Source organism: Poeciliopsis prolifica, unplaced genomic scaffold, assembly GCF_027474105.1.
Source record: "Poeciliopsis prolifica strain line A6 unplaced genomic scaffold, Auburn_PproV2 SCAFFOLD066, whole genome shotgun sequence".
Classification (NCBI taxonomy): domain Eukaryota; kingdom Metazoa; phylum Chordata; class Actinopteri; order Cyprinodontiformes; family Poeciliidae; genus Poeciliopsis; species Poeciliopsis prolifica.
Window position 1 is genome coordinate 759,045 of NW_026562441.1, and position 24,067 is coordinate 783,111.

General features: G+C 39.7%; 1 protein-coding gene across 1 annotated transcript; it reads right to left on the reverse strand.

Moving 5' to 3' along the window:
* Window positions 1-7,087: 7,087 nt before the first annotated feature.
* Window positions 7,088-23,255, reverse strand: LOC129351427 (RING finger protein 150-like). Its single transcript, XM_055020288.1, is given in 8 exon segments — window positions 7,088-9,506; window positions 10,275-10,527; window positions 10,605-10,701; window positions 11,163-11,317; window positions 11,913-12,163; window positions 22,418-22,633; window positions 22,636-22,764; window positions 22,767-23,255. Coding segments are annotated over 8 exon segments (1,329 nt in total). The 5' UTR covers window positions 22,876-23,255; the 3' UTR covers window positions 7,088-9,387.
* Between the last annotated feature and the right edge of the window lie 812 nt (window positions 23,256-24,067).

Here is a 24,067-nt window from a genome sequence, read left to right on the forward strand (position 1 = left end):
GAGAAAACAGAAGAGACTTCCTCCGTCCTTAGCAAATCCCTGCAGCTGGGATCTCTCTGCTCTGCCTGAGTGCTTTGTGCCGAGTTTCAGAAAAAAGAAACGGGATGAAATATTTACCAGGAATGGAGCTGCTGTCCTCTCAGCTCCACGTCAACAACCACTGCGGCTGTTCTGAGGTACCGACCCGTTCTGCTGTCAGACAGAACCCAACACGGCTAAACACGGTCTGACAAAGACCCGGACAGCAGGACACAAGAAGGGATTTCAGTTTCATACGTGACATTTCAGACGAGCTTCTACCAGAGTTTTTTCTGTCAAACTTTCACAGTTTGATCGTTTTTGTTCAATCAGTTTTGCCAATTCAGACTTTTTAAGATCATTATGAGTTAAATTTAAGACCTGGTTCTGCACACAAACGAACCCATTTCGTCAAACTAACTGGCGATAAATTTGCACTTATAGATGGTAGCAGCAGAAAAGCTGCAGAGCTGGCCGGGGTTTATTAGAGCTTCAACCATCTTCTGAATACTCAAACTGGGAGAAAATCCTGTCATAAAAAAATACATGGATTATATGGGATTAAATAATCTTGTCAAAACAAATTTACAACCTGGGATTTGACGCATTAAAGGCTAACTTAGTTTTTACGTTAATTTAAGACCTTATAAGGCTTTAATTTTAGATATATAAATTTACAACTTTCTACGGATGCATGGACACCCAATAACTAAAATCCTTTCTTAAACAAACGAGGATAAACATTTATCTTCCATCCAATTTCCCAGAAAGATAATATTTAGTAACATGAAGCTAAAGGTTCTGACCCGAGGGTCTTATTGAAGGTCATTTTGTTCTGCAGTTGTTATGTTGCCTATTTACTTTACAAACATTTTAATGTGAGGGACATTTTACAGTTTGGTGGATCTTAATCCAGCTTGGATTAGTCAAAGTCAGATGTCTGACGTGTCTGAACTTTGACCTCAGTCGGCCACGGCCGACGCCTTGATGCAGCAGCCCAGTAACCTCCTCCGCCTCTTCTTCCTCTTGTACCGAGCAAAGCTGCTGTTGGAGCAGATGGACCTCCGGAGGATCCGGATGTGCCTCTCCTGCTCTCGAATCTTCATCTCCAGGTGGGACTGGATGGCCGAGCCCAGAGACTCCAGGTCTACAGAGGCGCCGTAAACCTCCCACGTCATCCCTTGTTTGTCCCACAACACCTCCGGGGGCTTTTCCGTCTGCCCTTTGACCCCATCCTCCTGGTTTTGGTTGGGCTGCCATTGCTCCTCCTCCTTAGTTTCGTCGTCCCAGATGCTCTCAGCGCTGACATCTGGGTGGTGGTGCGGTCCAAACCCCGACAGAAGAGCGGGGTTCTGCTGGAAGCGCAAACATGCAGGGAGGGAACCGGCCTTGTCAGGAACAACGCAGGGAAGCAGCGTTTGGCTGCACAGCTCAATCTCAATCTGGCAGACGTGCTTGAGAGGTGGCACGCCGCTCAGCGATGATTGGCAGCTGGAGGAGCCAATCATGGAGGAGGTGGGGGGTCCGCGGTGGAGGCTGGGGCTTGTAGAAGCAGAACGCTCGACCACTTCCACCTCCACCTGGACGCCCACCTCTTTCTGCTCCCCTGCACGTTGATGGAGTCTTTGAGGAAGCTCAGGTTTAGGTGCAGTTTCTTTGACTTTCTTCTTGGTTGGTGTATGAGTGGAAGAAGAAGCGGTAGGACGAAGGGGAGGTGAAGGATTCCCTTCATTCCTTTTTCCATGGACTTTTTGCTTCGGTTCTCTTGCTCTGGTTGGCCGAGGTGATGAGATGATGTTTGTGTCTCCTGGGTGGCCGGCTTTACTCAGTGGGAGCACCGATTTCCCCTCCGAATCTCCTGATGGACATCCATCCCTGTCACTCTTGGCCTCTTGGGAAACCTCCACCTGTCCTTGAGTATTAAACTCACTCTGAGCGGCTTTTAGATGCTTATTGTCAGTATCATCACCTGGTTTTGTGATTGAGTCAAAGGTAAGACCTCGAGTCAGACCAGTATTCCGGGATGAACTGTTAGGATCTTTTTTCGTAACTGCAGGATCTTGTGAGGTATCTGTGGATCCTTCCAGGATTTTCAAGGTCACCACAGGCCTGGTTTTAGGACTGGAAGATGCCAAAGGGGCCAGGATACCTGAAATAATAAAACAAAACAAACTTCATCTGTTGACAGAGACGTTGCTTCATCCTTGTCAAGAAAACAGTAACTCATGTTTGATAAAGGTTAAAGCTCTGACTAAACTGGTGTAAATTCACGGTGGATGATCTGCTTTGCTTTGGCACATGATAGCGTAGCAACATGGCTGCCAAGCTAATGTTCTGCAGCTAAATTGAAGGTAAAACCGAGACATTTACTACCAAACTTCAAAAACAGTAGTTATAAAACTACTGGACAGACCTAAAGTCAGTCCAGTAGTTCCATCTGGAAACCAGAGATCAGGTGTGATGATGGACTCTGACCTGAACCTTCAGAGCCACATAAAGACAGTAATAAAGTCGGCCTTCTGCCACCTGAAGAACATTTCCTTTTTCTGACTTATGTCTGAGGAAGATCTAGAGAAACTCATCCATGCATTTAAGTTTAGTCACATTAATTATTGGAATCGTGTCGCAACGTTGAATTGCCCCTTTGCTGAATATTTGGGTCCTGAGTGTCTCTGGACCGGTCCACGGCCTCATTGCCTGCGTCTCTGTGGTATTTTTACACTTTGGTTGTTGTTACCTGGAGTGGAACTTGGACTCTTCTGGTTCTCCTTGTTTGATCCAGTTAGAGTAGAAGTAAAACTTTTTCCAGTACTGGATCCTGGACTCGGAGAGGACAAACCAGTGAGTGTTGACTTAGAACCAGGCAGAACTTGTCTGGATCTCGATGAATCTGACTGACTCTTATGATTAAAACTGAGCTCGGCAGCAGAACCTGACGTCTTGATGGTTCCGCTGGAGATGGGAGAAAGGGAACCACATCCAAGAAGGTACATATTGAAAGCAGAGGCCTGCAGGGCAGCTGGAGAGTCTGACTGGGTCATGCCTGGTTTAGAATCAGAACCAGAGTTGCTTTTGAATTTGGGATCAAAACTTGCTTTGGAGTTTTGAAGACGTTTAGACTCGTGATTGTTCTTTGGGACCGTTTTGGAATCAGTAACTTCCTCTGAACGTTGGAGGCTTTTCTCCATCCTGGTTTCTGCTGAGGTTTTTGGGTCATGTGGATTTCGGATAACCTTTGAACTCTGGAGCTTCTTAGAATCCAAACTGTCCCGAGAGTCCAAACTGCTTTTCGAGGCGCTGCTGCTTCTGGAATCCAGAGCGTCTCTGGACCCGTCTCTGGACCTGGAGCCGAGTTGTGAATCCAGACTGTCTTTGGATCGTTTCGTAGATTTGGGGGTTGAACTGGATTTGGTTGCAGGCGCGGCCTTTAAGTCTTTACTGTGAAGATTCCCCTCAGAGCGTGACTCCTTAATGGTTCTGGTTCTGGTGGGTTTTCTTTGTGTGGATGGTTTCGGACTCAGAGAGGTCACTCGGGAGGGTTTGGTCCTGAGAAGTGGTGATGCTGTTTTCTCCTTCTGTGAGGTTCCTGAAGTTGTGAAAACACCTTGAGCTCCAGGGTCGTCTTCAGGTTTTCGGTCTGTTGTCGAGTTTACTGGATCTGGTCTTCTTATTCTGGCCACCATTGTTGGAGTTCGATTGGTCAGTTTTGGGCTTATGCTGCTCTTATCTCCGTTTCGGTTATGGACCTTTGGATTTTTAGGCAGCTGCAGAGATCTTGGTGGCGTCTCAAGGTGAATGTCCTTTACGTCTTTGCTGTATGATTGCGTCTTTTGGGTTGGTGTGATGATGTTTGCAGGTTTAGTTGTCGGCTCAGGCGCCAATGCAGACACTGGCTGTACAGATTCTGCTTCAGGTGTTTCAGTTCGGACTCTTTCTGCAGACCTCTGGCTGCTCCTCAGCTCCACACCGGTTGGTTTGGGACTCAGTGCTAAGTTTCCATGACTTTGTGTCTTGGGTGAAGATGAATGCTTAATGTTTGGAGATTTCGGCTTTTGGCCGACTTTGTTAATCACAGCCATCTGAGCTGTTGCTGTTGGGATTTTGCTCCTAAGTTTTTCACTTGGTACTGAAATGGTGTTAAAATCTGCAGCTGCTGCTCCTGCTTTATTTTTATCTTCCTTTTTGCCCCCAGACTGCATCTTTGAGGGCTCTTTGTTGGGACGAGGGATAGCCGTAGAGCCCAGATTGAAGTTGAGGTTGAAGTTTGGCTCTGTACTCCAGTTGTCGGTGGGATCCGTGTTCACAGCTGTGCTTGAAGGCTCCACATCTTCTGGAACGTCACGTTCCAACTGGAGAACATCCGTTCTTCCTTTAGTGGCATTGGGAGGCGTTGACATTGTGATGATTCCTGCTTGTTCAGCTGAAAATCAGGCAGAATCCCAACGAGGATCTGCATCAGACAGAAACAGTGAAAAATCACAAACTGCAAACAGATAATCTTCACCTAATGATTCAATTTAGTAATATTTTTGCAGTTGGGAACTATTGTATTAAGTTTCATTCACACCAGCCCTGTTTAGTCCACTTTAGTCAAACTTCAGTTTATTTGTCTAGAAAATCCAGTTCTTTCTTGGAGGTGTGAATGTGGAGTCAAACTCTCATTTGGCCCAAAAACACAAACTCTGATCCGTCTATAAACTTTGGTCTCGGTTTGATTGAAGTGAATTCTGGTGCGGTTCCAATGCGTATGTGAACGGCAATCACTCCAAAAGCATGAACTGGACTAAAGCCCAAGTTAAACAAACATGTGAGTCCAGTGCTAGTGGGAGAAATGGCTTGTGGTCTTTTACTAAAGACAAGAGAAATCCTACAACCACTGAAACTTCATTTTGGTTTAAATTTAAAGTTGCGCTCACTAATCATGTCTCCATAAACATTTTTCTATGCGCAAACTGAAGAAACAGTTAATAGAAACAACAAATTAGAGATGGAAACATATTTGCCAAATATCTTCTAATGTACCAAACGTTCCTATTCACTGGTGGGCCTGTGCCTTACCAGAGCCACAAAACTGGTTATTACAACTATACGTAACGTCACCATCTGATTAAATTAGCCTGGTTTGCTTTCAATTTGCATGACAATTGATAATATCTACAGCAAGCATCTTCTTCAGAGGTTTTCATGCCATTTCCTTCAGTAGTTCTTTGTGCAGCGCCCCCAAAGGCGAGGAGGGAAACAGGTTTTTCAAAGAGTTTGAATCATTGAACTGAACGCAGAGTGAAAAAGAACCACAACAGCTGAAAATGTGACAAGTGTTGCAACTTTGGTCCCAAATCGAACTGAGTTTCTGTCAGGTTTGAAATCAAAGCAAGACTCAAGAAATGTGACTCCATGATGGTCCCTCAACAATCAAATCTACAAGAAGCAAAATGTCTGCTCAGAATCATATTGGATGTGTTCGTACCTGTTCAGGCTCCATAGGCATCAGGAATCCAAACGCTCAGCCGCTCCGGTTCGTTCCTCCTCTCTGCTCCAGAGGAAGCAGCGCTGAATAAACTAATACCAGTGAAGCAGAAAGCTGCTTTCGCTCCTCCTCCTTTTTCTCATATTCTGCCTTTCTTTTCTCCATTATTCATCTTCTTAAACCTCTTAATATTAAGCTTTGTGATGCTGATGATTCCTGACCTCTTGAGCGTCTTTTCTTCGTTTTTTTTTCTCCTTAAAAACTGATTAGAAATGATGTGAAACCTTCAACATCCAGTTGATGGAGTTCAGCTCTAAACCCTTGAGTATCAGCATGGGTTTGTTTCCGTGACATTTTACAGGTGCAGCTCAGGGGGCCCAGTGACTCTTTGGGCCCCCGGCGTTGGGCCCCAACAGGCCGAGCTGTCCACAAGATGCTGCGTGTTTCTGTTTTCTTTAAAGGCATTTTCAAAAAGAAATTATTTTATTTCTATTTTGAGGTTTTAAAGAAAATCAAAGTTAAACTGGATAAATTTTCTTCAACAAAATGTTGAAATTTGTGGAAACTTGTTTTAAAATAAATAAATACTGTTTCCACCTTAGTGACAAAAAATATCTGAAAAAAATGTAATTATTTTTTGGACATTTTATGAATCACAAAAAAAAAAAAAACTTAAAATTTTGTCATTTCTATTAGAGGCAGGAATTTATTGTCTCATTACTGTGAAAACAAAATCACAGACAGATATTTGTTAATTTGTTTGAATAAAGTGGAAAAATAAGTTTCCTGATTTAACTCCTGGTTAAATCAGGAAACTTATTAACTTTAGTCACAAAATGACTGAAGTTAGTGGAGTATCTACCGCCCCCATGTGGACAGGCTGAGCAGTACAACAAGCCAAAAAGAGAAAATATCAGAGCTTCAATCACATAAATGCTTTGAAGTCTTTGGTCTCTGAGACAAAAATGTAAGATAATTTCAAGGTTTGTAGAGGAAAAGTAAATCAAACCTTGTTGGTACATAATGTGTAAAGCAGCTCTGGTTGGTTGAGCCTTTATGTTTTAGAAATCAGGCTGCGGTCACACCGACTGCGTTTTCTGCTAAATTTATCCATGTTTAAAAAAAAAATACTACAAAAATACTAGCATTAGCTTGTTGGCATTAGCAGCATTTTAAATTGTCTCAGAAAAAAATCTACTTTTGGAAATTTCTGAAATTTCGCAGCTCTTTCTAGAAAGTTTGAAGTTTTTTTGTAGGAAACTTGACATTTGAAATGTCAAAAAGTTGTTTTTATAAAAATTAATGTCATTAAAATAAAAATCTTAATTTTTTAGCAAGTTTTAAACTTCTTAAACTTTGGATTCAGGTATTTTTGATGACAAAATTTTCAGTCATAATGTTATTAATATTCTTATTTGTTATATATTTTAGGACTTTTCAATCTTTTGTCTACATAACTCAATTTCCCCTCTGTGGACAATAAACATTATTTCTATTCTAGTTGGCATTTTAAAACTCTATTTTCCTTAATTTTCCCTCAAAATGAAAGAAAATAAAAAGGTTAAGATGAGGAAACGGAATAAAAACTCTAGAGGAGGAAACTCACAACACAAAGCAGGTAACTTTAATTAAAACATTTCTCACTGAAGACAATCCATACAAATTTGTCAGTTCTTACGAGAGCTCTGATTTCACAGCGTATAAATTACTTAGTGTTTACAACGGGAACCTGCTGAAGCAAAGAAAGAAAGTCTGAGAGGAACTGAACCCACTGGAAACAGAAGCACTGAGGCTGGAAAACAGACAAATACCAAAGGAAACTATTTATTTCCGCTGAAGTCGCTTCTTTGTTTCCATCCACAAGCTCAGTTCTCTCAGGTTTCAACCAAACAACCTCTGGAAATAAAAACGACAAGCTTTTATGTGCAATTACACATTTACTGAACATCTAAACCAGCCCGATCAGAACCATCCGGGCTGCTGGCGGGTCGGACGGCGCCGATAAATCAGTCTCTGCTGCTTCGTTACAAAAATAAACGTCTCCTCTGGTATCAAAATAGACGACAATCTTTTTCTTTCTCGTCGAAAACGTCCGGAGTGAGCAAACAGCGGAGTGAACCCGTTTCATATTTACAGGACGAGGAACGGGTCGAGGCAGAACCGGGAACCTTTCGCTCGCAGTCCGTGTTTCTGGGGGGGAGAGATAACGGTGGGGGTCCAGACCAGCAGATAATCAGAAGTGAAAGGTAGAAAAAGGCAGCAGGATGACGGCGGAGCGCGATGAGGAAGAAGAGCAAGGCAACGCTGAAGGTGCTTTCGGACCACACGGTTCTGGAGAGGTACCGCTAAATTACCGAGGAAGATCCCGCGAGAGCATCCCGCTAAAAGACCCAAAAGGGATTAAAGTGTTGAACTTATTAAATGAAAAGTTCTCACTGCTGTTTTGTTTGATCCTCCAAGCTGCAACCAGTTCGATGACAAAAACATGAAAACATTCAAAAACTTTTATTTATTGCAAAACTGATTTAATTCATCCGAGCACTGGAACCTTTAAATCAAAAAGCTACATTTAACTGGTTGCTGTCGGGTTTCTTTGTTCCTAAAAACCAACAGTATTATAGATTATTCTCAATATTTTATGAACAAATTTTATTCCCCAACAATCTGAGCGTCTTTTCCTTTTTACCAATTCATTCTGATCAAATGTGGAGGTATATTTCAGACCGATTTTAGCCACAAGAAGCCTCTAACATCGGAAACCCATCATAAATATCAAGTAATTGTATTTGGCATTTCGGCTCTTTAAGCTCGTTACCTATTGGTGCTGCTCGACTGAAACTGTGTTTAAAGAGATAAACTCTTCTGGAAACTGGCAGGTTTTAGATTTTACATTTACCAACATTTCCGCAGATTTAACGTTTTGCTAATTAACGTCAATGAAGCATCAGAGGATCTGATGGAGGAACCAGAGTTCTGCATCACAGATCAACAAATATTTGATTATTTGAATATTCAAATAGTAAAGAACCAGTTTGCTCCAGAAACTACAGGAAATCCACGGCGGTCCAACAGGACGTCACAAAGAATTTCCAACAAGATTATAGATCAACAAAAACTGAGATGGGACCTAAACCCGGCGGGATTTTGACTGCAAAGGAAACCTGCTGTGGTCCAAAAGCACCAAGAGTTCCTGTGATGTTTAAAGGAGATGAAGAGTTGAGGAACTCGACGTTTGTTCTGGTTCCGATTCAGAGATCCAGGCAGCATTTTCTTCTTCGTTTTCATCTGTGCTTCACGTTTTAAATAAACTTCATGGATTTCTGCATCGCTCCAGAAACGATGAAGAACTGAAACCGAAACGCAGGAAAGTTCAGAGGTCAAAGAAACAAACCGACCCGAACGAGGCAGACGGGTCTTCAATACTGCAGGAGTATTACTGCCGGGTCAATCAGAGTCAGATTGAGATCGAAATTTATCAGTCAGACGATGCAAAACGTCAGAAAGAGGCAGTCCAAACCTGGAGAACCAGAACCAGAGCAAGGAAAGAGAACCGGAGAACAACTTCCTGGACTCTGGAGAAACCAGATGGGTTCCGTCAGGAATGACTCGGTTCTGCTGACAGAACCAGCTGGATCTTCTGTGGACGGAACCAGGTGGAGTCGGGATGAAGAACCAAGAACGATCGAAGGTGAAAACTGAAATGTCTGGTTTTTGAGCGGGTCCGCTCAAAGAATCCAAACGCAGTCGAGCATCGTGGTGCTGGTTCTGGACCAGACGGATCTAATCCAGAACCAAGCTGTGAGCACGTTTACGTCTGGTGGTTCTAGTCTCTCTGGACCTTCTGGTTCAAGGAGTTCTTGTTTATTTTGGCCTGGTTCTGGCTCAGTTCTGCTGGGCTGTTCTCAGGACTTGGCACCCACATGAGGTCGATCCATTGACCCCTCCTCGTCCGACAGGCCGGTTTCCACGGCGATGACTAGTGACGCCACAGAGGCGCTGCATGCCATTGGCTGCAGCTCTCCTGGAAGACAAAGAAGACAAGCAGATGAAGATGAAGTCAGCGCCAGAACCAGCAGTGGCAGCGCTAGCCAAAAAGCTAGCTGTGCTATCCATCAACATCAGTCCTGCTGACGCTAAACAAACATTGTGCAGCAGAAGCTAATGCTAAAGCGCTCCAACAACATTAGCTTTTCAACTGAAGCTAGTGCTAAAACGTTACATTAGCTTTTCAACTGAAGCTAGTGCTAAAGTGTTACATTAGCTTTTCAACTGAAGCTAGTGCTAAAGTGCTACAACAACATTAGCTTTTCAACTGAAGCTAGTGCTAAAGCGCTCCATCAACATTAGCTTTTCAACTGAAGCTAGTGCTAAAGTGTTACATTAGCTTTTCAACTGAAGCTAGTGCTAAAGTGTTACATTAGCTTTTCAACTGAAGCTAGTGCTAAAGTGCTATATTAACAGAAGTAGCTTCTGTTGCTACCTGTTGTAACCTGAGTAAAAAACTGTTTCCATCGAGAAGCGAATTCATCTAAAATCTGATCAACATTTATTTATTTTTGTAACATCCCAGTTCTTTGTGTTCCTACTGTATTGTTTTATATTTACTGAGACATGCTAATCTTTTTATTTCATTTATTTGACTTTACTTTGACAGTTGCTACATTTAAAATTTCTCCACATTTTCTCTCTTGTACAATGACAACAAAATGGGTTCTGATTCTGTAATGCCTCAGAACGGCCACCGGGTGTCAGTGTAACTCTGACTGACGCCCAGCAGAGTGAGTCCAACCTGTGTGGGTGTCGGTGGTGGCCGTCACGGGGCTGTCTCTGAGCGGGTCGGGGTCCTGGTAGTCCTGCGGGAGCCCGACCCGCCTGACTCCGGGGTCCAGAACCACCGAGGACCCGCCCTCGCTGAGCGTCCCGTCGCTGGACGCCCCGGCCTCCAGCGCCAGTGCGCCGACTCCGCCCATCCCCACGCCGCCGACGATGCCCAGCGCCAGGTCGTAGTCCAGCGGGAGGTCGTCCAGGCAGTCGGCGTTCAGCTGGGAGGAAAACGGAAACGGTCAAGCGTTGAAATGGGAGCAGATCCAGAACCGGAGCGGAGCGGAGCCGGACTCACAGCGATGCCCAGGGCCTTCAGGATGTTCATCTTACACATCGGACACGTACGATGGTCCAGCAGCCACGGATCCACGCAGCTCTTATGGAACAGATGCCTGAAAAAACAGGAAATTCAAGAACTTTCAAGGTCCGGGTTCAAACATATCAGAAAACAAATGAACTAAATTCACTATTACTGAAGATATTAATTACTGTATTAATCTCTGATGATTCTGTTCTACAGCAAGAGAAGAAAAAAAAAATTTGAAAATTTCTCTCACATTCTGACTTAGACGATGCATTAGAGGAAAAACAGATTTAAAAATTCCAGCCAAAGAAAAAATCTCAATGATTATCTGAAAAAATAATATTTCTGAGATTGAAAAATGGGAAAATCTGAGTAAAAACCCTGAACTTTTGAGAATCTCACAGAAAACATTTTCAGGAACTATTTTCAATTTTCTGATTTTCAAAAAGTCAAAAATGTTAAACTTTGGAAACTCAGAAACTTTCCAAAAGTCTAAAGTTGTTATAGTCCTGGTAACCGTATTGTCATGAAGGAGGTTTGCGTTTCTACCTGCAGGGCAGGATGCGGACCACGTCGTTGGGCCTGTAGCCTTCGATGCAGACGGCGCAGTTGTCGAAGTCGGCCTCCGTCTCCTGGTCGCCCTTCCTGATGGTGCGAACCTGAAGTTTGCTGATGGCCTTCTTCGCCGCGTCGCCGAGTCGACGCTGCAGACAGGAAGAGAGAGAAGGACGTTAAGGATCAACCGTTCCCATCGTTACAGGATGAAACTGTTAAACACTTCGTCGGCCATGTTGTGGGAACTCTGAGGTTCTGTTGACCCGTTTTCTGGTTCTGTCCAAACCAGGGTTTTTCAGTTTAGTTTTATTTCATTGGGACTTTTTGTTTGTTTGATTCAGTTTTAGTTAGTTCAGTTTGATATTAGATATTCAGCTTCAGTTCAGTTTTTATCAGTTAGTTTTAGTTTTTTTGCTCTTTTTGAAGTATTTTATTGCGATCATGTTGACATTGATTGGATAATAAAATGTCTGACTGGTGCATTAATGGTGTCACCATTTAGTGAGGAAGAGCATGCAGTGCCGTAATTTGCTGATAGTTGACGTAAATTGCTGGCGTGGGGAAAAAATAAAAAATATTTATTTCACATTAGTTTGAAAAGACTCAAACAGAAAAACTACTGTCATTATATCTCTAATTTCAGAATACTTCATAAAATGGTTCCAGTTTGTTATAGTTTTATTGACAGTATTTACGTATTTGAGACGTTTTCTGAGGTTCGTTTTGGTCGTGTTGTTATGTCACCTGGTTCCTGTCGCGCGCGTTGGCGTATCTGAACCTCTGGATGTAGTAGAAGACGAGCCAGGCGAGGGAGATGATCATCAGCACGATGAAGGAGATGGAGACGAACACCACCGACGTCCTGCTCACGTACTTCTGCAGGTTCCTGGTGCCGATGGTGATCGTCATGGTAACCGTGATGTTGCGCTCCAGCAGCGACGCGACCTCCCGACCCTTCGGCTCCGGGATCATGATGACGACGACCTCGCCTGTACCTGGGAGAAGGAAACGCTCGGTCACTTCCTGCTGGTTTTATTCTGAAAGGTCGCGGAAAAAAATAATAAAAAAAACTTTTTCAGAATTTAAATTTGAGAAAAGTGGAGGATAATATTAAAGTCTTTACTAATATCTTAAAAATATATCTATTTTTTTTCAACTTGAGACTAAAGTGACGTTTGAATCGTTACTTTAAGCAATAAAATGTTTTCTTACTTACAAAAGGAACTAAATTGTTATTTCCTTCCATATTTATTTTAATAGCTTGAAACATAAACAGTAAAGGCTTTGCATATCTTCCTAACCTTCAACACTTCATGTCTAGTTTCATAAAAATAAACAAGAAAACTACAAACAAGGCAGCAAAATAATAATAATAATAAATTGTGATGCAAACATAATAACTCCATATTAATTACAGATAAAACTTGTTTGGCTGCAAATATGAAAAATAAAAATATTCTTTCAAAGAGACCAAACTTTTCCTTGTAATCCCAAAAGTTCAAGAACAGCAGCTGATTTTATTTTTAGTTAACAGATTAAACTCAAAACAAGTTTATTCAGATTCTGAAGGAGCAAATGAGCGAAGAGGAGAATATTCAAAGTTTTTGTTTTTATCCAACTTCTGGGTAATAACTACCAGTTCTGGGTAATAACTACCAGTTCTGGGTAATAACTACCAGTTCTTTGTAGGAGGATTAAATGATTGATTATGAAAGCAGAACAGAGTTCAGTAAAGATGAACCCCAAACCGAATGGAGGAATCAGACTTTTAAGCCTTTAATGCAACTTAAAAACTTCACAGGGAACTAAATCCAGAGCCTTTCAGCAGCTGTAATCTCACTGGTATGTTTATGAGCATAACCTAATCTGACCGTTGCACAGCTTCACATAAATGTTCTTATATCATCAGCTTGTGGTTGTTCAATGTTAACTTTTACTAGCCGACATGCAGCAGTGCCAGTCCGACCACATCTGGACTTCTGTCTGCAGAAACCGATCAGAAAACATGTTTCTTCACTGCAGCAAAACTTCAAGATATTCACATTTAAAGTGGAAATATTCCTAAAAAAATCAGCAACAAAAGCCTAAACTTTAATATTTGTTTTTAATTTAATTTTGAAATCTTAATCCCAGTTTCTGTTGAACAGATTTGAAAAGCAGTCCTGCTGAGTTGTTTATGTTGCTCATATTAAATCGACTCATTTCCATGAACTTTCAGTTTGTTTTACAGTGTAAACGCTTTTATCTCAGGTTTATAGTGTCGCTACTGGGAAACGTTTCTCCTCTTCACCTCTGAATCAATCTGACTGATTACACTCATCACCTCGATTATTGATCCAACAGCAGCTTGAGGCTGACGCATCCCCACATCGCCATGGCGACCACCGCTCTAAAAATACTCTTTATGAGCAACATGGTGGGCGACGCGCTGAGTGGCCTGGTTTCACTCCAGGACCGATCGGCTGCAGGATTCAGCCTCAACATGAGATTATATAAAACCTCTCTGGGGACGACTCACAGGATTTCTGTAATCCTGCAGCAGGTATTACAGCGAGTCGCCTCAGACCGCCGCGACTCTGCTCCACATACGGAAAACCAGCTTCACTGAGAAATATAGGTACTGAAAACTAGTTTAATCCAAAAATACATGTATGGAACACCATTTGACACAAAAATATAGGTTCAGAAAACCAGCTTCACTGAGAAATATAGGTTCAGAAAACCAGCTTCACTGAGAAATATAGGTACTGAAAACTAGTTTTTAATCCAAAAATACATGTATGGAACACCATTTGACACAAAAATATAGGTTCAGAAAACCAGCTTCACTGAGAAATATAGGTACAGAAACTAGTTTAATCCAAAAATACATGTATGGAACACCATTTGACACAAAAATATAGGTTCAGAAAACCAGCTTCACTGAGAAATATAGGTACAGAAACTAGTTTAATCCAAAAATACATGTATGGAACACCATTTGACACAAAAATAGGTTCAGAAAACCAGCTTCACTGAGAAATATAGGTTCAGAAACCAGCTTCACTGAAAAATATAGGAATGGAAAACTAGTTTAATCCAAAAATACATGTATGGAACACCATTTAACACAAAAATATATATACGGAAAACCAGCTTCACTGAGAAATAAAGGTTCAGAAAACTAGTTTAGTATATAAATATATGTATGGAACAGTAATTTAGTATATAAATATATGTATGGAACAGTAATTTAGTATATAAATATATGTATGGAACAGTAATTTAGTATATAAATATATGTATGGAACAGTACTTTAGTATATAAATATGTATGGAACAGTAATTTAGTATATAAATATATGTATGGAACAGTAATTTAGTATATAAATATATGTATGGAACAGTAATTTAGTATATAAATATATGTATGGAACAGTAATTTAGTATATAAATATATGTATGGAACAGTACTTTAGTATATAAATATATGTATGGAACAGTAATTTAGTATATAATATATGTATGGAACAGTAATTTAGTATATAAATATATGTATGGAACAGTACTTTAGTATATAAATATATGTATGGAACAGTACTTTAGTATATAAATATATGTATGGAACAGTAATTTAGTATAAATATATGTATGGAACATAATTTAGTATATAAATATATGTATGGAACACCGGTTTGACATAAAAAATAACAGGTAAATAATATCCGCTACACATGTTATTATTATTACTACTCTGCTTTTTGTGAGCAACGGGGGACTTCCTTGTTGAGTTGCTCCTTATTCTGTCTCCTGTTGATCCAGTTTTAATTTAGAAACTTCCAGGCTTGCAGAAAGATGGAACAATGGGTTGAACTCTGACCTGATCTCCAGAGCAGTAATGATGTGTCCAGACCAAAGTCTGCAAATGACCAGAAACAACAGGCTTGAATGGATCCAATGTTTTCCACAGGAATTAACTGATTTATGAAGAAACTGAAACTATTAGTAGCTAAGACTAACCTGAGCTGATTTAACCATTTTAGATGCTGTAATTACAGCCAAACTCCTTTCATTTCACAGCAAATCACTGAGGTCGGTGTTGAGTCTTCATGCATTCCAGGAGCATTTTAAGGCCGATTTAATTCATTTTACAAGCTGTCATTTTACAAGGTGGCCCTCCAGGAGTTGGACTCTACAAAGTGATCCTTTAATAGAAAAGATGATAAATAACAAGACAGGAAGTTAAAGTAAAAGAGGAAGCTTTAAAATACAGTTGCAGACAAATCATTTGGCACAAAGGTCATGGTGGCAATGATTCTGAGACCAACATCTCCTGCAGCTTCTCGCTCTGAATCAGACTTTAAAACTCTGCAGCCTTTCAGTCCCAAACGTCTGAGGAGAAAATTCAATCTCGGCTGATTCTGATTTAAACCTGGGGTTTACCTTGTGACTGGGGCCTGACTCCGTGCATCCTGACGCAACACCAAAGAGGGCGGAAAATATCCCAGAGGGACAAACAGACAAACTGTCTGCAGCTGCTAACGCAGAAGTTTAGCATTAGACACGTAAGAACAGGTCTATGTGAGCCGGTCCAGAAAAATGCACAACAAGCCACCGAGTCCTAACAAGTGTGAAGCACACAGGCAACACGAGTACGAGACTAGAAGGAAAAACTTTAATTAGAAACAGAGAAATGAAGGAATGCTCTCACTGGGGTTTGACATTTTTAGAAATAATTCAAACCAAATGAGTTGGAAGACGTTTAAAAACAAGGTAGACTCAGAAAGTTAAGGGTGGATGAATACTTTTTACTTTTTGAAGTATTGCTGGTCTTTCTCGAGTACAATCTTCAGGTACTCTGCCCACCTGTGATTGTTATGAGTTGACACTTTATCTCAATATTTAACTGAATATTTAAAGAACACATAGTTCCCACAAGTCTGAACCAGAAGTGATCCACGCCACTGAACGGCCATCTTGGTAGGCAATCGCGTGCAGGACAGAAACTATAATGCAAACTGTATTCAGTAAATTGTGTGAACAATTTCAGATTCTTTCACCTGAAAGTTAATTGTCAGACCTCTTAACACTTCTTTCTAGCAGCCATTTTTAAGGCAGTATTTTAGACTTCAGCAATACTTGTATCACCTGCCACTTTTAGTCAGGTTTAAATGGACCTAAATTTAGAAAAGGGTAACAAAGAATAATCAGTTCAGTTTTTTATTGTTCCACATGAAAAGGCTCACAGGAGAAGTCAGAAAGTCAACATAAATGCCACAAGGAATGAAACCACTAAATTTTCCAAAGTGTTTGGCCAAATTCAATTAAGACAAATGCCACAAATATCCTATAAAAATGACTGAAAAAACAAAATGGCTACAATTTAAAATCTGAAAACTATACGACAAACTCTGCCTAGAGACTGCACACAATAATTTTCATTGGTTGATTTGTTTTCTTACCCAAATTAGTCTTTAAACAAGCAGCAAAATGCCATTGTTTAAACTATTTTTCTTTTAATTTGACTTCAAACTGACTAAATATCGAACAGAGTCTGTATTTAGCTGTCGTATCCTGCTTGATGTGACAGTTTGGTGGGTTTTTCTGAGGTTTATGTTACCATCTCCGATTCTCACCTGCAGGAAAAGTAAATACTGAGAAAGCTGAGATGCAGCTCCTGATTGTTTGCTCAGCAGAGACTGGAAGAGCACAAGTTGGACTAAATCCCTGGAGGCCAACACTGAACTCGTATCGACAGAGCAAAATAACAAAAACATTGATTCCTGTTGACCTAATAATATTCCCCTGGGATCAATATCGCTCCGGTGTAACTGTGAGGTCCTTCCAGAAGTTACATAATCTCCAAACTAATTTAAACCCGAATGAGGCGCTCATGTTGTCGCCACAAAAATCCAGTCACAAGTTTTTCAGCTGAGTTTTTCACTCAACATTTTCAGAAGAAACAACTTTAAATATGTCTCTATTTTAGAAGAGCTGATTTGCATTAACGCCAACTTTTTAAATATCTTTTTCAAAAACAAGTTTTAATTCAGGAACAGAAGTTTCAGGTTTCATAATTATTCAAACAAGTTTTGCAGTTTTAATGTTTCATCTTCTCGTTGTAAAGTAATATCAGATAAAACTAGAAAAAAATGCAGTGAATGTCAGAAGATAACTTTTTGGTTTTTTACAGAAATTTGCTGAGGTATTTGAAAGGAGGGAAAAGTTGTTAATTCACATTATGAAAGATTAATGTAACGGCGTACTTAAAGTGAGTCTCTAATCTTTATCTGATTTCTGCTGATCTCAAAGTGCAGCATGAAGCACAGGGTTTGTTGACGCCTTTACTGACCTTTTACCTTCCAATTTCACCTGATAAAATAAGACTTTCAAAAACATTTTCCAACAGCTGTAAACGAACTAAAGTTTGGGATTCTTGGACGTTTTGCAACTGCTGGGAATTGATTCAGTGCTTTTCATAAAGCATTTGCAGCCTAAATGGTTTGGTTTTAAACCGACAGTACGACGCTGAGCAGGAAGTGTGGCCTTATTTACTGAAGTCAGATAAAATCTCTCAGCAGTAAACAGATGCCCAGATCAAACAGGACTGAGCTACATTCAGGAAGATGATCTAAAACAGACATTTTCAGGGATCCTGCAGGTTTCAACTCAAATTTAACATTTCTTAAGACTATTGTGATAAAATGTAAGCTCTATGTCCCTTGTTTTTAATTGCATGTGTGTGTGACTGTCGGGAGGAAACGCAGACTGACGTGACACCTGTTACTCTGAGCTTCGCTGCAGACGGGTTTCAAACATGGCTGCAAACTGGGCCAATTCATGCCTGTAGTTATTGTGGGATTTGTAGTTTAAAAACCAAATATTACAGGTCGCAAACTTAGCCAGAAAGGAGACAGCTAGACCCAATAAGTACATTTTCATTGATCTTGTAATTGCACAATTTAATACTGAAAATACATTTGCTTGATGGAAACACCAAATCTGTAAAAACTCCTGTTGTAAAAACTCTTGTTTTTGTATTAAAAGTTGTGGTACTAAAGTGAGACAGTTTTTTTTTTTTTGCAAAACTGCAGTATAAAAACTTTTTTCACATCAAATGATCAACAAGTGGATGTTACTACTGGCAAAAACCACAAAGAAAAAGACAACAGGAAGTAGTCGGAGCAACACAGTGTGGAATGATTTTGTCTTATCGCCTGAACAATTTACATTTACATTAGATCAGAAATAACGCAATTACGAAAATTTGTTTTTTTTTCAACACAGCTTTGCTTTTCTCTATTTTTTCCAAATACTTCAACAAATTTCTGTAAAAATGAAGAAGTTAGCTTCCAACATTCACACTGCATTTTTACAGAAAATGCTTTTTTTCTAGTTTTATTTTATATTACTTTACAACAGAGAAGATGAAACATAAAAAGTGCAGAACTTGTCTCTGAAATATTATAGAAGCCTCTGAAACTTTTGTTACTGAATCAGAACTTGTTTTTTTATATATTTTGTTAAAAGATAAGGAAGTTTACTTTTGTTTTAGTGCAAATCAGTTTCTAACAGAGACACATTTAAATTTGTTTCTGCAAATGTCGAGTAAAATCTGCTGAAAACTTGTGGGAGTACTGACAAACATTTGTGCGTTTTGTAATGGAAATGCAGCTTTTTTCTGACATCTTTTCTTCATTTCATCATTCTTTCTACATCCAATGCTTTTCTGGAATTAACAAAATTTAAAAACTAAGACTTTAATGGAAGTATGGCCATTTTTATAATTTCTTCAAGCTTTAAATGTTAATTTTATTTCTTTCAAATTCTAGACTTTGTAAGAATGTTGTTTTTTCTAAACAGAGTCAATCAGTCCAGAAAAAAACCCAAACAGAAATCAAGCCTGAACTAATTTATCACAGACGTTCCTGGATCTGATGTTCCAGTCTGTGCTTCACGCGAAGCGACGAGCAGCTCTGACCTGAGGGATAAAGTGATGAAGCAGCTGATTCCACACTGTCTGCTTTCAGGTGGATTAACAGCCAGCAGGCCTGAGCAGGCGGGAAATCCACCCACCCACCAACCAACCCTCTCTGACCTGGAGGTCAAAGATTCACCACTGAGAAAGAATCACATTCGTCAAGATTCAAATCCAGAAGGAAATATCTGAATTCAGCAGCATTTTTGTGTCTTTTGGGAAACTGAAAACAAGGATCTACTCAAAATCTAGTTAAAAATAAGTGTATTTATATCACTGAGTGGGAGGCAGAGCAATAAATAAAACCATATTATGCAACATTTTGCTGCTATAAATGTAATCACTGGATTTAACTGACTGGAAGTGACTCAAAGTAACACATGTATCTAACAAAACAAATAAAAATGAGCAAACAATGATTTGTTATTTTTTTCATTGTGGTCAAGTTTGAGTTAGTTGTAAATTTTCTCTTCAAATCTAAACATATACTGGCATAATAATGCAAGAACACATTCTCAAAGACCAATAAACTTTAAATAATAACGAACATTTAACACTGGAACTGGAAGCTATTTTAAATACCCAAACTAAACAAACAAAACAACAGAAACAACAAATGAAATGCATTATGAAATTTCTGTAAACAAAATGATCCTTCAAAATAAGAGCTAGTTGAGACCAAAACACCAGACTGAAGACTTTTATCATTCAGTTTTTGGTAGAATGAGAAGAAAAATACAATAAATCAATCAAGTGGAAATTGAGTTTGTTTTATTTTCTTATGCTAAAACTGCATCTTGTTATAAAAACACTGAACTTTAAACACAGCAGTGGAAAAGAAAAGCAGAAAATGGAGAAAAGTTTCTGCTTATTGTGCAGAGTATGAACACTTCCAGTTTCTTTTGATCTTATAAAGTAAAACTAATTCTAATTATGCTATTCAATGATTTCTATAGCAGTCGTTAATTAACTAGCCTGCAGTCTGTTGCTTTACACAGATCCTCCTTTAGTCTCTAATCTGGCATGAATTGGTTGCTCTATTTTACTTTCTGTTCTAAATATAACACTAATTCATCTCATTTACTTTTAACTCTGGTTTGTGAGTTAGCAACTTCTGCACTTGTAGCCTAGCAAACTACCCGGTAGACATTATCGCTGGTATTGACAACGGTTTTAGCTAACTATTGACTAATGACTCAGGAATGCTGACTGACCAGTTTCACAACATTTTTATTTCCTGGCTTTAAAGGAATGTTCTGCTGCAAACAAAATAACTTCATACCTGAGCTGAAATTATAAGGCACTGGCCAAACACTGCAAAGAGCTGAGAGCAAAACAAAATGAATTCGATTTTTTTTCAAAGTCAGTGTAGAAAACAATAAATGTACATATTTAAATTTTTTACTTAAAGATTGAGCATCTCTTAATTAAAATATGATTCCAGACCTGAAGTAACTTTATTTATTGGACGTATATTTGCAGGTTATCCCTTATGTTTGCAGATTTTAGTTTCTTAATTAAATCAAAACTAATAAATTTATCTAAAATCAACACACAGGGTAAATAACTTGTGATTTGACAGCATAGTGATTTGAACAAATACCCCCCCAAAAAAAGCATAAAAAGAAGACAAAAGAAGCTGTGTAATAAAGATTTTAATGAAAACCAGACCAAACGACTGGCAGATAAACACGGCAACCTGAAGACTCAACAGCGTCTAAACGACCTGCAGATGTTTCTACTGGAACATTCACCGAGTTTCCAAACACGGATTCCAAGAAACTAAAAACGTCATGAGAAACTAGATTTAAAGTCAACAAATGGAGAGTATTTTCCATTCACTGGACTTGGCAGTCAGAGCAGGAGGCCTGCAGGAGGAGATCCCAGCTGTCGGTTCGCTGCTGCCGTTACGTAACGCGGCGCCGCATCGTGACTGACAACAACACGTCAAGCTGCTCCGCATGGAATCTAATCAGAAGAGGCCAAAACATCGGAGGAGACCCTGCTGCTCCACAGGCGCCGTTCAAATCTGTCTGAAGTTTATTGCAATAATCAATTAATCAAATGATAAATTAAAATGAACTGAGTGATTTCCATTTGCATGATTTACTCTACCAAAATCTGGATGCTAAAAGTCCTCAGTCTGGTAGTTTGATTTGTTTTACAGCGATTCTATAATTGACTATTCGTTGTGTCTGTTTTGATTTTTTATTTTGGATATTAAAGTGTCTTCCAGTTTCAGAGTTAAATACTCATGAGAATTTAAAGTTTATTGATCTTTGAGAATGTTTATTACTGGAAAATGGTCTCAAAATAACATTTATTGATATATGATACATCAGCACTAGCATTGGTATAGGCTGATATTAGCCATTTTTTAACATATTGGTGAATAAGAGCCGGTCGATATTAACAACCAACATTTATTTTCGTCTTGTTGCCATTTGTTTCTGGATATCAAAAAAAATAAAGAGATACTTGACTGGTAAATAACAAGTATCGGCCACAGTAGCAGTATTAAAATCAGATATTGATATCGGCCCTAATTTTTATATAAGTGCATAACTAATAGTATTATTATTTATTGCAATAACTTCTGGGATAATTTAGAATCCATTCAAATCTGTTCTAGTTCTCAGGCCTCACCAGAAGCTGCACTGTTTAAAAAGCTCAGATCAGACTGAATCTGCAGGCAAACAAACATAAACTGAAGCTGAATTTATGTTTCTCTAAAGCCCAGACATAAAACAGAAACTTTTTAATCTGCAGAACAGCAGAAAATATTTCCTGGCTCCAAAAAAGGTTCATTTTATCTTCCTACTTCTAAACTTTTGAAACTGTTGCCTTCTGTTTTTTTTCTCGAAAACTTCTGATACTAATTTTAACATCTGAGTTTTCTTTGGCAAACTTTTGACTTTATAAACTCGAAAGTTTCCTTGTTTTTTTAGAACATTTTTTCATTTTCTCCAGCAAAATGTCCATGATTTTTTCTTGAAAGTTTCTGAGCTTAATGTGAAAATGTATTAATTTATTATTGGCATTTTTTGTTACTTTTTCAAACTCTGAAATTTCAAAGTTTTTTTTTCAGAAAAATTTAGATTTTTTTTAAATAGCAATTGTTTTGACATTTCAAACTTAGAAATGTCCTTGTTTTTCTAGAAAGTTTTTTTTTTGGGCAGAAATGTACTCGTCTTTTCCGTCTACAGTTGCCCTAACACGCCGCCGTAGTGGAACTCCTGTTAGTTTGAGTTGGATGGAGAGAAATAACCTCACCATCCTGTCTGTTTCGTACCTTGGTGGCGCATGGTGATGGTGTCGTTGGGGTTGGTGGAGCCCACGTTGAAGATGACTACCGCCGAGGCGTTGTGGGCGGCAGCATGGCGGATTTTGTCCTTGGTCGTGCAGTTCCCATGGGCTATCAGCGCTATCCAACCGGCCGCGGCCTGCGAGGGCACCACGAAGCGGGTGTGGGGGTCACAGGCCTGCCGGTCCAGCGGGGCGGCGGCAGCACCACCACCCCCTTGGCGTCCCGTTTCGGGGAGTGCTCCCCGTAGCGGCCGCACTCCGTCTTCTCGGTGCGCACCTCGGAGGTGGCCGGGTCCATGTAGGTGATGTTGACGAAGGCGGTGTACCACTCCCCCGCTCGGCCACGGTGAAGTCCAGACACAGCAGGTGGACGAAGCAGAAGGAGAGCAGCCACGTAGAGAGGGCCAGACTGCGGCAGGCCGCCACCAGCGAGCCCGGCGCCATGGCGGTCCTCCCCGGGGAGAGAGCTCGGAGGACACCGAGAACTTAAGCGCCGACGACCACTACTACTCCACCATGTCGCCCACCGGCCTACCGAGAGTTTATTTCACCGTTTATGGACGCAAACTCCGGGTTTGTTTCGCCGTTCAGCCACTTCCCTCTGCTGCTGTCAGCCAGCCGTTAGCGGGCTCCATTTCGGCTAAACAAAAACGGTTAAATCCCCAACAATGGCGGCTCGGAGTGAAATGAACCCGGGCCCGATCCGGCTGACGTCCGCCGGGGTGATGCAGCCAGCGGGCGGACACGGAGCACCGTGACCGTGGAGAAATTAGATTGTTGCTCTTTAAAGCTGACGCTACTCGCAGCTGCAACACTGCATTGTTTTGACTGGGCCACTGTGAAGCTACAGGAAGCGGGGCGACGAACTTCCGGAAGTTACTTTTAAAAACAAAAGCCTCTTTGTACTTCAACCGCAAACTCAAATTTTTCGAGACTTGAACATCTATGCTGAAATAATGCTTTATTAAAAATAAATATATTTAAAATTACATTGTTTTTTTCAACGTTTTCATGTATTGTTAAGAGAAAACACGGAAATCTGTATTTTACTTTGACAGCCTATAAACTCTTTCACTTTATGTAGCTTAAATTAAGATAATGCTTCCACCTAGCAGTAATAAGGAAAAAACAAATCATTTTTGTACAAATAATCATTTTTACATCATAAACTAAAAATTACCATTGATGTAAAACTGGAAAATATCTGGGATATTTACATGCCTGTTTATTGTGCTCATCTTGATTAGCATACACTTTTATCAAAGAAATTCAAATACATTCATAAGTATATGTGATCCATGAACAACAACAACAATAATAATAATGTTAGCATTATCATTGTTATTATTATTATTATTAAATGTATTAAATGCCTTACATTTAATAATAAACATTTAATATTAAATGTAAGGCATTTAATAGGGTATTGAATAGGTCAGTCAAGTCTTTAAAAAATCCCTTTATTGTTGTAAAGAAAAAAAACATCTTTTTATGTAGTTATTGTATGCAACTTATTATGACGGAGTGGAGTACAAACGAAATGAGCCAGAAGGAAACAGTAAAAAAAAAAAAAACACTGAATAAATTAAATTAATTACACAACAAAAATATGTTTGGAGTAAATACAATTTAAATA